This window comes from Arachis ipaensis, chromosome B01, assembly GCF_000816755.2.
Source record: "Arachis ipaensis cultivar K30076 chromosome B01, Araip1.1, whole genome shotgun sequence".
In the NCBI taxonomy this organism is placed as follows: Eukaryota; Viridiplantae; Streptophyta; class Magnoliopsida; order Fabales; family Fabaceae; genus Arachis; species Arachis ipaensis.
In genome coordinates, this window is record NC_029785.2 from 121795726 (window position 1) to 121810119 (window position 14394).

The 14394-nt window shown below is 42.8% G+C and overlaps 1 protein-coding gene across 1 annotated transcript; it reads left to right on the forward strand.

Annotated features, from left to right (window-relative positions):
* On the forward strand, nucleotides 39-14131 carry LOC107635195 (DEAD-box ATP-dependent RNA helicase 27). The gene is made up of 12 exons (XM_016338593.2): nucleotides 39-730; nucleotides 848-1033; nucleotides 1338-1421; nucleotides 1923-1964; nucleotides 2050-2121; nucleotides 2207-2506; nucleotides 2631-2669; nucleotides 2753-2857; nucleotides 3060-3128; nucleotides 3225-3350; nucleotides 4261-4618; nucleotides 14072-14131. The coding sequence occupies exons 1-11, from the start codon at nucleotides 149-151 to the stop codon at nucleotides 4420-4422; spliced, it is 1767 nt and encodes a 588-aa protein (XP_016194079.1). The 5' UTR covers nucleotides 39-148; the 3' UTR covers nucleotides 4423-4618; nucleotides 14072-14131.

Sequence of the window (14394 nt, forward strand, 5' to 3'; positions counted from 1 at the left end):
AAAAAAGCTGGGAACAAAAAAAAAACCGCCACACGTTAGATATGAATCTTGGTGAATGACTAGGGTTTAACGAGTGAGAGAGAGAAGTAGAATAAGGCGCGACCGTGCGAGTGGCCTTGAGTTTCTGAAAGTTCTAGAACCACCAGCCATGGCAGAATCACCTGAAACAGAAGAAAAGTTTCAAGCTTCAACCATCGTTATGAACGAAACGAAGAAAAAGATGAAGAATAAGAATAAGAAGAAGCGGCCTCGGGATTCTGAATCAGAGAACCAATCAGCTGAACCTCAACATGAAGAGGGCGCAGAATCCTTGGAAAACAATGCGAACAAGAAGAAGAAGAATAAGAAGTTGAAGGGAGTGGAAGAAGATAGCGACGTTGATAAAAATGGTGAAGAAGAAGAAGAGGAAGAAGAGAGGAAAGAGAAGAAGAAGAACAAGGGTGGTGGTGGTGGAATAATGAGTAACGATGAATTCTCTTCTCTAGGGTTATCAGAACCAACTTCGAAGGCAATTCGGGATATGGGGTTCTCATACATGACTCAGATTCAATCGAGGGCAATTCCACATCTTCTAATAGGAAAAGATGTTCTTGGCGCTGCCAGAACCGGTTCCGGGAAAACCCTTGCTTTTCTGGTCCCTGCTGTGGAGCTTCTCTATAATGTTCAGTTCACCCCTCGTAATGGTGCTGGTGTTATTATCATTTGCCCCACCAGAGAGCTTGCAATTCAGGTTTGTCTTTTGAAAAATAAATGTGATGTATTTGATTTATGATTGCATTATAAGTTGGTTGTTTATGATTGCTGATTTGTTTGCTTATTGAATTTGAGGTTTGTTTGTGTGTTTTAGACGCATGCTGTAGCCAAGGAACTCCTCAAGTATCATTCGCAGACTCTTGGATTGATTATTGGAGGTTCGACGAGAAAACTCGAAGCCGAACGCATTGCTAAAGGGGTCAATCTGCTCGTGGCAACTCCTGGTCGTCTTCTGGATCATCTTCAGAATACAAAAGGGTTCATATATAAAAACTTGAAGGTAAATTGTGCCCTTCTTTATTATATTTTTTCTCCTTTTGTGAACTTGCTATGGTATGCACATATTTTAAGACTAGTTTGCTGAGCAACAATGCTTTTATACTAGTATATAGTTATCATGTATTTACGTGATTTGAAGTCTTGTGATGATGATGATAATAATAATAATAACTCATGACCTCACATATTGTTGAAGCCCTTGCCATGCATGTTTTGTAATAGGAAGTTCTTTCATTCGGATATCTGGAGTAATATTAAATTGTAGCAATTCTCTTACCATGAACTCCTACTGCGTGATTTGGCAGTGCCTCATGATTGATGAAGCTGACAGGATATTAGAAGCTAACTTTGAGGAAGAAATGAAGCAGATTATTAAGATCCTTCCAAAGGTATCTGAAATTTGTTTCACTTTTTGTCCCGATAATGCATAATGTTATTCCACATGCGGATGGAGTTATTGACCTTGATAACATATTAACATCTAAATAAAAATGACTTAATCAATTTAAGTTACCAGTTACTATTACTATTACTATAATCTTTCTTATTTTGTGGCATTACTATTACATGTTTAGTAAAAATGCATTGAGCTACTTGTGGATTAAAAAACATTTCGTTTTTTACCTTAACAAATAAGTTGTAACATTTTTCCCTTTCCAAATTGTTATATGCGGGTTGAGGACTTGGGTAAGAACTCCTCTTTAAAGGTTCTAATATGTTTTGTCACTACAGAGCTATTTTTTTTAATTTTTTAAGTGAGACATGATTGCTACAAAGGTCTATTTAGTTTTGGTTATATCCCTTTATGATTATTAAGGCAACTATGTTTATATTTATTATATGATCTTAATATATTTGTGAGCTTGACTAATTGATTTCTCATGGAACAGAATAGGCAAACGGCTTTATTTTCGGCTACGCAAACAAAGAAGGTTTGTTCATTCATCTTTTATCTTTCATTATGTTCTTTCCTAAAAATAAATTCTGACTCCGTAGTTTTTTTGGTTTAACTTACAGGTTGAGGATCTTGCACGCTTGTCATTTCAGACAACTCCTATATATATTGATGTAGATGATGGGAGAACCAAGGTGATATCTCCCTACTTTATTGTAATCTTTGAAATTTTGTTCATCGGCATTACCATAGTGACTTACAACATCCTCATCCATGCAGGTTACAAATGAAGGGTTAATGCAGGGTTATGTTGTTGTTCCCTGTGCCAAGCGATTCATGGTTCTCTATTCCTTCTTGAAGAGATTTCATTCAAAAAAAGTGATGGTGTTTTTTTCTTCATGTAACTCTGTGAAATTCCATACAGACATTCTTAATCATATTCATTTGAATTGCTCAAGTATTCATGGAAAACAAAAGCAGCAGACCCGAACAACCACCTTCTTTGACTTCTGCAAAGCAGAAAAGGGGATCTTGCTCTGTACTGATGTTGCTGCTCGTGGACTTGACATACCTGCTGTGGTATGGTCATTTTTATTACCAAGTTATTTCAAAATTTGGTCAACTCATTTGTATGACACTTTTAGTTTTCCCCAATTTTTTATTAATTGCCTGCTTTTTTTCCCCTTCTTTTTGTGTGTTGTAGGACTGGATTGTGCAGTATGATCCACCAGATGAACCGAAGGTGATTCCTGTTTTCATTTGATTTTTGGCATTCTTATATTTTTATCAGCCATATAACATGTTTTATATTGGTACCAATACCAGGAATATATCCACAGGGTTGGTAGAACAGCTCGTGGGGAAGGTGGAAAAGGAAATGCTTTGCTGTTCCTGATTCCTGAAGAATTACAATTTCTTCGTTATCTGAAGGTCAGTTTCTCTCTCATTATGACAAAATGATATACTCAGCTTTCTAATGCTGAATGAGTTTTAGAAGCATCTGGTAATGTTTTTGCTTTATATGAGAAAGTAGTGCTCGAAAATAGATTACTGAAGAAACTTGAGACATGGTTGCTATTTTTGCCTCTCAGCCTATAATAAAAAATAAACATTTTTTTATGCTCAATTTCAGGCAGCTAAGGTCCCTGTGAAAGAGTATGGATATGATGAAAAGAAGGTGGCAAATGTACAATCTCACCTGGTATATTCCTTCTTCCCCTTGTTTTAATCAAATGTTTGTTTAGTATATAGTCACCAAGCTCAGCTTATCTTACAAAGCACCATCTGTACTGTGCAGGAGGATTTGGTAGTCAACAACTTTTTCCTAAACAAGATGGCTAAAGATGCGCATAGATCGTATCTATTGGCATACAATTCACATTCTATGAAGGATATATTCAATGTACACCGCCTTGATCTGAAGGTGCGGTTTTCAAATTGTTATATATAATTATTTTCCTGACCTCTAGAGATCTATTTCTTCAAAATTCAATATATGATTTGATCATTATAGGACCATGTTGAAATGGTTCACTAAAATAACAAAAAATAAAATTGGTAACAGAAGATTAATGAAGGATATCTTTGTTGTATTTGTTATCTTCAAGAGTAAATCATTAGATGTAAGCATTTTCAGTCGAAGTGCATCAAATGCAAGGCTGTATCAAAGGATAGATACAAATAATGTGCTGGCAACGTATCATTTTTCAATGTCTAGATGTTACGTATCCAAGCAAGAATGAAGTATTAGGAATAGAAGCTTCTAATCATAAAGAGAAGCAAATGTCTCCTCTGCCTTTACAATACAATAGAAGGAAGAGAGTGGAGGGTAGAATAGGAAAGACTAGGGAAGAGAATCATGACAGTGTTAGTGGGAAAAATGTAAAAGATGGTCAGTAGGGATGATTCTAACGGATTTTCATGATTGGAGTGAGGAGAGTATAAGTAGTAGCAAATTAGGGAGAGGAAGGGACAGACTTTTGGAAAGAATTAAGGCTGGGCTAGGAGAGTGAGGCTGGCTCTTACCATCACAGCCATTATCTTTTCTTCCTTGTAATTCCGTTCTTCTATATCAGTAAATTGAGTGAAATCATCTTGCTTCACTCCTTTGTTTTGTCTGGCTGTTTTGTTTTTTCTTAATTTCAATATCTCACCGGTTGGTTACACAAGATAGGACAATCGACATGGCTTCAGATCCCAAAATTTGAAATAGAAAAGTTAATGCAAATAATCATAGTTACTGAACTTATATTGAATTATTTCAATGGTGAAATCATGTTGCATAGATATTACATCATTGATAATAATTCCAACTAATTGGTGTACTTGTGCAGGACGTAGCGGCTTCTTTCTGTCTCGCAAACCCACCAAATGTGACTCTGAACTTGAACAGCAGTAAGAAAAGGAAGAACATGCGCAGAGTTGATGGAAGTAGTCACACCAGCCCTCATGGAAAAAGAAATGTTCATTCTAAAAAGCAATTTGTGAGGCATTAGCTGCATATATATGCACCACTTTTTTGTAAAATGCTTGTTGTTTCTTCCCACCACACCCTCAAAAAACAGTTTTGATAGGATAGGAGCCCCAACAAAGTTTATATAATCATATGGATTTTTTAGCTTAGCCATCATAAACATCAGCTTCGAATGTGTCTGCCTATATTATTAACTGTAATATTAGTTGTGATAATGGTTTCTGTTACGATGGGTAACCGGAGATTGTTGGGCTGGACTTGCTGGGTTGGCCCAATCGTATGAGGAAGGAAGTCTCCGAGCGGGTCTGCGTCTTGGGGGCTTCCGTCCGCCTTGTGAGTATGAACAAATGGGGGTGGTACCTGCAAAGACACTCGATGCCTAAGTCAGCAAGGGTGTGAGCAGGGCTAGAGAGTATTGGGACTTAGAGATACCTGAGAGGTGTCAGTGTATTTATAGTGGTGAACTAATAACAACCGTTGAAGTAGTGTCACTTTTTAAGGGGAATAACCGTCCCTTTATCTTAGGGTGGTTGAGATATGGCTCTTGGAAGTGGTTAGAGAGATTCTAAGGCAGTTATCCTCTTGAGGGAGGGGTTATCTGCCAGCTGATCCTCGTACCGACTTCTTTAGAGCAAGTCGTGAAGATAGCCGACTTCGTGACATCTGGTTTGTGTAGTGTGAGGCTCAACTCCTTTGGGTTGGGCCTTTTTACTTGGATCCTGGGCCTTAGCATTGGGCCAGGGTATGAACAGTGTCCCTACTCGAGCCCAATTTCTTTTAAGATTTTGGGTTCGAGTATTCTACTCGGGGATGTAGCCGACTTGGGAGGGAACCGACGTGACTTTCGTGACTTTTGATTTTTCACAGTTACGTCTAATCAAACGTCGCGTCTGTTAGTAGGGGTGGCAATGGGTAGGGTAGGGTAGGGTTTGAACCCAACCCTAACGTGTTTATAAATACTTTTCCTCTCTTCCATTGTTTCGTTTCTGCGATTTTTCAAATTTCCTCTCCACCTGTTCGTGAAGCATTCTTGTGTTTGAAGGCTTTCATTTCCTCCAACCTTTTTCAGATAAATGTTAGATTTTTCTTCTTCTCCATTTGTAACATGCTTACTGTTTGCATGCTTTTATTTTGCGGATGAATAGGTTGATTCGTAGGTTTCTGTTTGATTCCGTACTTCCCCTTAGAGACCATGTTTTTTTATTTTTTTTTCTTTTTTCTTTGTAGGTTTTACCAAAATCCCTTTTTAAAAGAAAGAAAATGTCTTCTGTTGAAAGTCTTGCTCAGTGGGTCGATGTTACGGTCCTGGGGGAGGAACCTTTGGTTGACACTGATTTTCTTACTGATCTTCGCACTCGCCACCGGCTCTGCACCTCTGATGAGGATGAGCCAAAGTATGAACTACTTGCCCCGGGTCTAGAAGACCGGGTCTGCTTTGGGAGGGCTTCGGAGGCAGCCCCTCATTTCTTTTTTATGTATGAGAGCATGCTTACCCGTCTGGGCGTTTTCCTTCCTTTTTCTGACTTTGAAATGGATGTTTTACGCCACTGCCGTGTTGCACCTACCCAGCTTCATCCCAATTCTTGGGGTTTTCTGAAAATTTATCAATTTGTCAGCCATGCTTTAGACTTTCCGACTTCTTTGAGGATTTTCTTTTTTCTCTTCCATATGACTAAGCCCTTCAGTGGGCAAAATAATAAACAACAATGGGTGTCCTTCCGGGCTATACAAGGTCGGAGGGTCTTCACCCTTTTTGACGAATCTTTTCATGACTTCAAAAATTATTTTTTCAAAGTTCAAGCTGTAGAGGGTCACCACCCATTTTTCCTGGATGAGGATTCTTCCCCTCGTTTTTCTCTGTATTGGTTGGAGGCCTCCCCCTGTGAGAAATATGGTCTGGACGACCTGGATGAGGTGGAGGCAGCCATTGTGGGGTTCCTCCGAGAAGTATGGGGGAGGGCCCCATATCTGGATACTAAAAAATTTTTTCAGGGGTCTCCGACCTTTGTTCAGACACAATTAGATAGCTTTTATTTGTTTTATTGGATTTCTGACTTGTCTGACTATCTTTTTCCGACTTGTCTAACCTCTTGGCTACTACTTGTTTTTACAGAGATGGCGAGGAGGAATTCGAATGAGTCTAACCAGATGGTCCAGGAGGCTAGGGCAAGGTCCCGGGCCAGGACTGGTGGTGCCAGGGCAGTTATCCCTCCCCCTCATCCTCCTCGAAATTTGGGGACTCCTTCTGAACCTATTGTTATCTCTTCTTCTGCTCCTTCTCAGCCGTCCCCTCCCCCCCGATCCTCCCCTGAGCCTGAAAGGAAGAAGCGCAAGGCTTTAGAGCCTAGCTCTTCTTTCGAGGGTGAAGCCAAGGTGGATGCCCCTGAATTTATCCGGAAGTACATCTATCCTCATGCCCGTATAGGCTTGGATGATATTTCTATCCGGAACCACCTCACTATTCTGGCTCAGGAGAGTATCAGGGCGGCGGCGGTGTGCACCAAGTTTCTTGATATTTTCGAGAAGACTCCTCTTAGCTCTCTTGGTTTGTCCTCGAGGGCTAAAGAGTTGGAGGAGAGACTTCTTTTATATCAAGAACATGAGAAGAAGTTGAAGGAGGAGGTCGCCAAACTAGAGGAGGAGAGGAAGGATCTCCAGGAGAGGGAGAGCAAGTTACAGGCCCAGTGCAACATGGAGGTCGGTTTAAGGCTGAAGGCGCAGGAGAGCTATTCAAGCCTTTTTGAGGACCTTGTGGTTGTGAAAAAAGATCTGCTGAATGCTCGGACTGCCTACACCGAGTTGGAGGACTCTATTGCCGAGGGATCTGAAGAGGCCTGAAGGATTTTTAAGGAGCAAGTCGGAGTTATTGCTCCTGCCTTGGATCTCTCTCCTTTAGATCCCAACAAGGTCGTCATTGATGGTGCTATAGTGACTCCTCCTGCCCCCCAAGTTGTTTCTGAGTCCGACTTGAAGACTCGGGGGCAGAGGATTATTGAGTCCCCCCTCGCTCAAAGGATGCTCCGAGCTCTTCCAAGGTTCCTCCGACTTCCTCTCCGTCTCCTATGGATGCCTCTTTTCCTGGTCCTGACGCTGCTCCGACTATTCTTCCTGGTTCTGGTGGTGATCCGTCTACTCCTCTGAAAAAATAACTTTGTTGGCTATATGGGGGCCTGGCCTGTGGGTCCCCCTTTTTTAAACTCTTTTATATTTGTTTGTTGGTGGTGGTGGTGACTGAACAATTTTCTCTGGCCTTTTAAGGCCGTAAACAAAAAATATTTATAAATACCCTTTTTTTGGATAAGGGTTTTAGTTTTTAAAGAAATACCCTTTTTGGATAAGGGTTTTTAGTTACCTTTTGCGTGTGCATGCTTTTCTGTTTGTAGTTTTTTGAAAAACCCTCTTTTTGATCTTTTTAGTTTTGGAAACCTTTTTTCTGGCTGTTTGTCCTTTTGGGTTCCTCTTCGCTTTAAGGACAGCTTTTAAGCTTTTTCCTAGGTTTTTCGATCTCTTTTTGATTATTCCTTATACTCAACTTTTGTTTTATTGAGCTTCTATGACTTAGGTTATTTTTGCGACACGTTTTCTTTTCTATTCGGTTTTGTATTTCGACTTATAAGTCGGCATATCCCCGAGTTTCTCACGATCAACTTTTATAACCTCTTTACACCGACTTGTACCTCGTCGTTTTATCCTGACGACCATCTAGGTCGGTTCATGGGATTTTCACGTTTTGTCGAGCTTAAGTTGGTGCGTTTCGTAGGAAAAAATAAACGAGAAGGAATTTATAAGAGATATTGTAAAAGATCTTTATTTATTGGGGAGGTACCTTACTGCTACTAAGGGCTTTTGACAGCCTATTTTCCCTTAGCCTTTACTATGATGCCTCGTTAAAAACCATTCTCCAGAAAAAACCCTTTAACTTTCGGGAAAAAATCGTGAAGTTGGTAAAAGAGTACATCAGGGAGTAGAGTTCGCTTTTAACTGTAGTACCTTTTCATATTACAAGCATGCCACGACCTTGGCAACTCGGTGCCATTTAGGTCGGTCACTTTATAATAGCCTTTTCCTAAGACCTCGCTAACTTTGTAGGGTCCCTTCCAATTGGCGGCGAGCTTTCCTTCCCCCGACTTGTTGACCCCAATGTCATTTCTGATCAAGATCAAATCGTTTGAGGCAAAGCTCCTTCGGGTGACTTTTTTATTGTACCTTGTAGTCATCCTTTGCTTCAGCGCTGCTTCTCTTATCTGGGCTTGTTCTCGGACTTCGGGGAGCAATTCTAGCTCCTCTTTGTGCCCCTGTATGTTTCCGATTTCATCATGGAGAATCACCCTTGGGCTTTGCTCGCTGATTTCTACTGGTATCATAGCTTCTATCCCATAGACTAGTCGGAAGGGCGTTTCTCCAGTGGCGGATTGGGGCGTTGTCCTGTAAGCCCATAACACTTGTGGGAGCTCCTCAGCCCAGGCTTCTTTTGCATCTTGTAGCCTTTTCTTTAATCCCGCCAGTATGACTTTGTTGGCTGCCTCGGCTTGTCCATTTGCTTGCGGGTGCTCCACCGAGGTGAACTGGTGTTTAATCTTCATACTGGCCACCAGGCTTCTGAAGGTAGAGTCGGTGAACTGGGTTCCATTGTCTGTAGTGATGGAATATGGTATCCCATATCTTGTGATGATATTCTTGTAGAGGAACCTCCGACTTCTTTGGGCTGTGATGGTAGCTAATGGCTCTACTTCTATCCACTTTGTGAAATAGTCTATTTCCACGATCAGATATTTGACTTGTCCTGGCGCTTGGGGAAAGGGACCTAACAAATCCATTCCCCACTTTGCGAAGGGCCATGGAGAAGTTATACTGATGAGTTCCTCGGGGGGAGCCACGTGGAAGTTTGCATGCATTTGGCATGGTTGACATTTTTTCACAAATTCTGTGGCATCTTTCTACAAGGTCGGCCAATAAAATCCAGCTCGGATTACTTTCCTGGCAAGCGACCTGGCTCCGAGATGATTTCCGCAAATTCCACTGTGAACTTCTTCTAATACCTCGGTGGTTCTCGCGGTCGGTACGCACTTTAACAATGGTGTTGATATCCCTCTTCTATAGAGAATATTTTTCACCAGAGTGTAGTGTTGTGCTTCCCTCCGGATTTTCTTAACCTCTTTTTCCTCCTTGGGAAGGATGTCGAATCTTATGTATTCGACCAAGGGGTTCATCCATCCGAGGTTTAATCCAGTTACCTCAAGAACCACTTGCTTTTCTACTGTTTTTTCCACGGAAGGTTCCTGGAGAGTTTCCTGGATCAGGCTTCTGTTATTCCCTCCTGGCTTGGTACTTGCTAACTTGGATAGGGCGTCTGCTCTGCTATTTAGATCCCAAGTTATATGTTTGATCTCGGTTTCCGCAAATCGCCCAAGATGCTCCAGAGTTTTTTCCAAGTACCTCTTCATATTTGGGTCTTTTGCCTGATACTCTCCACTTATCTGGGAGGTCACCACTTGGGAGTCGCTATATACCATCACTTTTGTGGCACCGACTTCTTCTGCCAGCTTCAACCCGGCAATTAGGGCTTCATATTCTGCCTGGTTATTCGAGGATGGGAATTCAAATTTGAGGAAAACCTCTATTTGGGTTCCCCTTTCGTCCACTAATATTATGCTTGCACCGCTCCCTGTCTTATTTGAGGATCCATCTACATAGAGTTCCCATGTCGTTGGTTTTTCCTCTTGATCTCCTGCGTATTCTGCGACAAAGTCGGTAAGGCATTGGGCTTTAATTGCTGTCCGAGTTTCATACCTCAAGTCAAACTCGGAGAGCTCTATTGCCCATTGAACCATTCTCCCTGCAACATCCGTCTTTTGGAGGATTTGCTTCATGGGTTGGTTCGTGCGGACTCTTATTGTATGAGCTTGAAAGTAAGGCCGTAGCCTTCGTGAGGCTACCACTAAGGAGTAGGCAAACTTCTCTAGTTTGTGATACCTTAGCTCGGGGCCTTGTAGAACTTTGCTGATGAAATACACCGGATGCTGACCGACCTCGTCTTCTCTTATCAGGGCTGACGCGACAGCCTTGTCTGCTACAGATAAGTATAGGACAAGGTCTTCTCCAACTGTAGGTCGGGTCAGAATCGGAGGTTGACTCAAGAATCTTTTGAACTCTTGGAACGCCTCTTCGCATTCAGGAGTCCATTCGAACTGACATCCCTTTCTCAGTAAGGAGAACAATGGAAGGGATTTTAGTGCTGACCCTGCCAAGAATCTGGAGAGGGCTGCAAGTCGGCCGTTTAGCTGCTGTACCTCTCTTAAGCAAGTCAGGCTTTTCATTTCCAGGATGGCTCTACACTTATCGGGATTTGCTTCGATCCCCCTTTGTGTCAGCATGAACCCTAAAAATTTTCCAGCTTCCACCGCGAAGGCACACTTCGCGGGATTTAGCCTCATCCCGTGTGACCTTATGGTGTCAAATACTTGCGAGAGGTCTGACAAGAGGTCGACTTCTTCCTTGGTTTTTACTAGCATGTCGTCGACGTAGACCTCCATTAAGCTTCCAAGGTGGGGAGCGAACACCTTATTCATCAGCCTCTGATATGTGGCCCCTGCATTTTTCAATCCAAATGGCATGACCACATAGCAGAAGTTGGCTCTGGGTGTGATGAATGATGTCTTCTCCTGGTCTGGCTCGTACATCGGGATTTGGTTATACCCCGAGTAGGCATCCATGAACGATAAGTATTGATATCCCGAGCTGGAGTCTACTAGGGTATCGATACTTGGTAGTGGGTAAGGGTCCTTGGGACATGCCTTATTTAAATCAGTATAGTCGACACACATTCTCCATTTTGTCATTTTGTTTTTTGGCTCGTTTTGGGCCGAGCTTGCGTCTTCTCTGTTGTACAGGTTGGGACCCTGGGTATACCGAGAGCTTGTGGGACATAAGCTCGGGGTCTATCCCGGGCATGTCGGAGGCTTTCCAGGCAAAGAGGTCGGAATTGTCTCTTAGGAGCTTAATCAACCCTTACTTTAGGGCTTCCCCTAGGTTGGCTCCTATGTTGGTGTTTTTTCCTTCCTCTTCGCCGACCTGTATTTCCTCAGTTTTTCCTCCTGGCTGTGGTCGCAGTTCTTCTCGGGCCCTTGCACCGTCGAGCTCTATGGTGTGGACTTTTCTTCTCAGATTCAGGCTTTCATTGTAGCATTTCCTTGCCAATTTCTGATCTCCCCTCACCGTTGCTATTCCCGCTGAGGTTGGGAATTTCATGCAAAGGTGGGGAGTGGATACCACCGCTCCGAGTCGATTAAGGGTAGCTCTGCCGATTAAAGCATTATATGCTGACCCTACGTCGATGACTATGAAGTCTACACTCAAAGTCTTGGATTTTTCCCCTTTTCCAAAAGTGGTGTGGAGGGGCAAAAATTCCAGTGGTTTTATCGGCGTGTCGCCTAGTCCGTACAAGGTGTCGGGGTAGGCTCTTAATTCTTTCTCATCCAACTCTAGTTTGTCAAAAGCGGGCTTGAAAAGGATATCCGCTGAGCTTCTTTGGTCTACTAGGGGTTCTATGGAGATGGGCATTGACTAGGATCATAGTAATTACCACTGGGTCATCATGCCCAGGGGTTATTCCTTGCCCATATTCTCTTGTGAATGAAATGGTGGGAAGGTCGGATGACTCTCCTCCGACCTTGTAGACTCGCTTGAGATGTCTTTTGCGAGAGGACTTGGTGAGTCCCCCTCCCACGAATCCTCCTGAGATCATATGGATATGTCTCTCCGGGGTCTGCGGTGGTGGGTCTCTTCTATCCATATCGTCTCGCTTTCTCTTCCCATGACCGTCCGACCTTTCTATGAGATATCTGTCGAGCCAACCTTCTCTAGCCAGCTTTTCTATCACATTTTTAAGGTCGTAACAGTCATTTGTTGAGTGACCATATATTTTATGGTACTCACAGTAATCGCTGCGACTCCCCCCTTTTTTATTTTTAATAGGTCTGGGAGGAGGCAGTCTTTCGGTATTGCAAATCTCTCTGTATACATCCACTATGGGAACCTTTAGAGGAGTATAAGAGTGATATTTTCTTGGTCTATCGAGACCGAGTTCTTCCTTCTTTTTGGGTTCCCTCTCCCTCTCTTTTGTTGAGGGGAGATGCCCAGGTCGCCAACTCGAATCTCTCAGCCTAGCATTCTCCTCCATGTTGATGTACTTTTCAGCTCTTTTCTGTATATCACTTAAGGAGGTGGGGTGTCTTTTTGATATGGACTGTGAGAAGGGACCTTCTCTAAGCCCATTGACTAACCCCATTATGACTGCCTCGGTGGGCAGGTCTTGGATTTCTAAACATGCTTTGTTGAACCTTTCCATGTAGGCTCGTAAGGATTCTCCGACCTCCTGCTTTATCCCCAGGAGGCTTGGAGCATGTTTTACTTTGTCTTTCTGGATAGAGAACCTCATCAAGAACTTCCTTGAGAGGTCTTCAAAACTGGTGACCGATCTCGGGGGGAGGCTGTCAAACCACTTCATCGCCGCTTTCGACAAGGTTGTCGGGAAAGCTTTGCATTGCGTAGCATCAGAAGCATCAGCCAGATACATCCGACTTTTAAAGTTGCTTAAATGATGCTTCAGATCTGTGGTTCCGTCATAGAGGTCCATATCGGGGCTTTTAAAGTTTCTTGGAACTTTTGCCCTCATTATGTCCTCACTAAAAGGATCCTCCCCTCCTGGGGCGACTCTTCTCTATCGTCACGGGAGTTCCGACTTTTGAGGGAGGATTCTAACTTTAAGAGTTTCTTCTCTAACTCTTTTTGTCGATCCATCTCCTCTCTTAGGTGCTTTTCTATCTTCCTTTGTCGCTCCCGTTCCTGTTCTAGCTGTTCCAAGCGACTTTGGTGGACATGAACTAATCCCATAAGTTCGGTTGCGTGGGACTATCCGTCCTTCTCCGAATCGCGCCCTTATGAGGAATTCACCTTCGGAGTTTTGACTCCGGAGGTACCCTCTCTATGTTGATCGTTGGTTCCCTGGTGGAGGGTTAGGTCTACGTCATTATTTCCGGTGTCCAGATTCTCTTGTTCGGAATCTGTCTCCACGTGACCCTCCTCAGGGGATCTGTCCGCCATCACTGGTTGATCTCTCGGGTCCCCGGCAACGGCGCTAATGTTACGAGGGTAACCGGAGATTGTTGGGCTGGACTCGCTGGGTTGGCCCAATCGTCTGAGGAAGGAAGCCTCCGAGCGAGTCTGCATCTTGGGGGCCTCCGTCCGACTTGTGAGTATGAACGAATGGGGGTGGTACCTGCAAAGACACTCCGATGCCTAAATCAGCAAGGGTGTGAGCAGGGCTAGAGAGTATTGGGACTTAGAGATACCTGAGAGGTGTTAGTGTATTTATAGTGGTGAACCAATAACCACCGTTGAAGTAGTGCCACTTTTTAAGGGGAATAACCGTCCCTTTATCTTAGGGTGGTTGAGATATGGCTCTTGGAAGTGGTTAGAGAGATTCTAGGGGCAGTTATCCTCTTGAGGGAGGGGTTATCTGCCAGCTGATCCTCGTACCGACTTCTTTAGAGCAAGTCGTGAAGATAGCCGACTTCGTGGCATCTGGTTTGTGTAGTGTGAGACTCAACTCCTTTGGGTTGGGCCTTTTTACTTGGATACTGGGCCTTAATATTGGGTCAGGGTATGAACAGTTTCCTTTCGTTTGTTACATTACCATTTCATCAGTAATTAATCAATTTTTTTTTATTTACTCAATATTTTTTATGGTTATTGGTGTACATGTATTTTATTAGTCAGATCTTAATACTAAAGCACTAAACTGTAATCTGTATTTCCAATAGAAATTCTTTTCTATCCCAAGAGTACAAGTGAACATGACATTTTCTAAACAAATCTAGAATATTGTTATTCTTTCACAAACTCATTTATTATGAGCATTGGGAAAGAGAATATAAGAATATCCCACCATTGTGTACGAGTAAATATGAGAAATGAACCACTTTATAATAGTTGT

What these genes read in the sequence shown, in the direction of transcription:
- LOC107635195 (XM_016338593.2), top strand. Translation starts at nt 149, where the DNA reads ATGGCAGAATCACCTGAAACAGAAGAAAAGTTTCAAGCTTCAACCATC. An exon ending in TCATATATAAAAACTTGAAG is followed by an intron (nt 1,034 to 1,337) that starts GTAAATTGTGCC and finishes GTGATTTGGCAG; the next exon opens with TGCCTCATGATTGATGAAGC. An exon ending in TAGATGATGGGAGAACCAAG is followed by an intron (nt 2,122 to 2,206) that starts GTGATATCTCCC and finishes TCATCCATGCAG; the next exon opens with GTTACAAATGAAGGGTTAAT.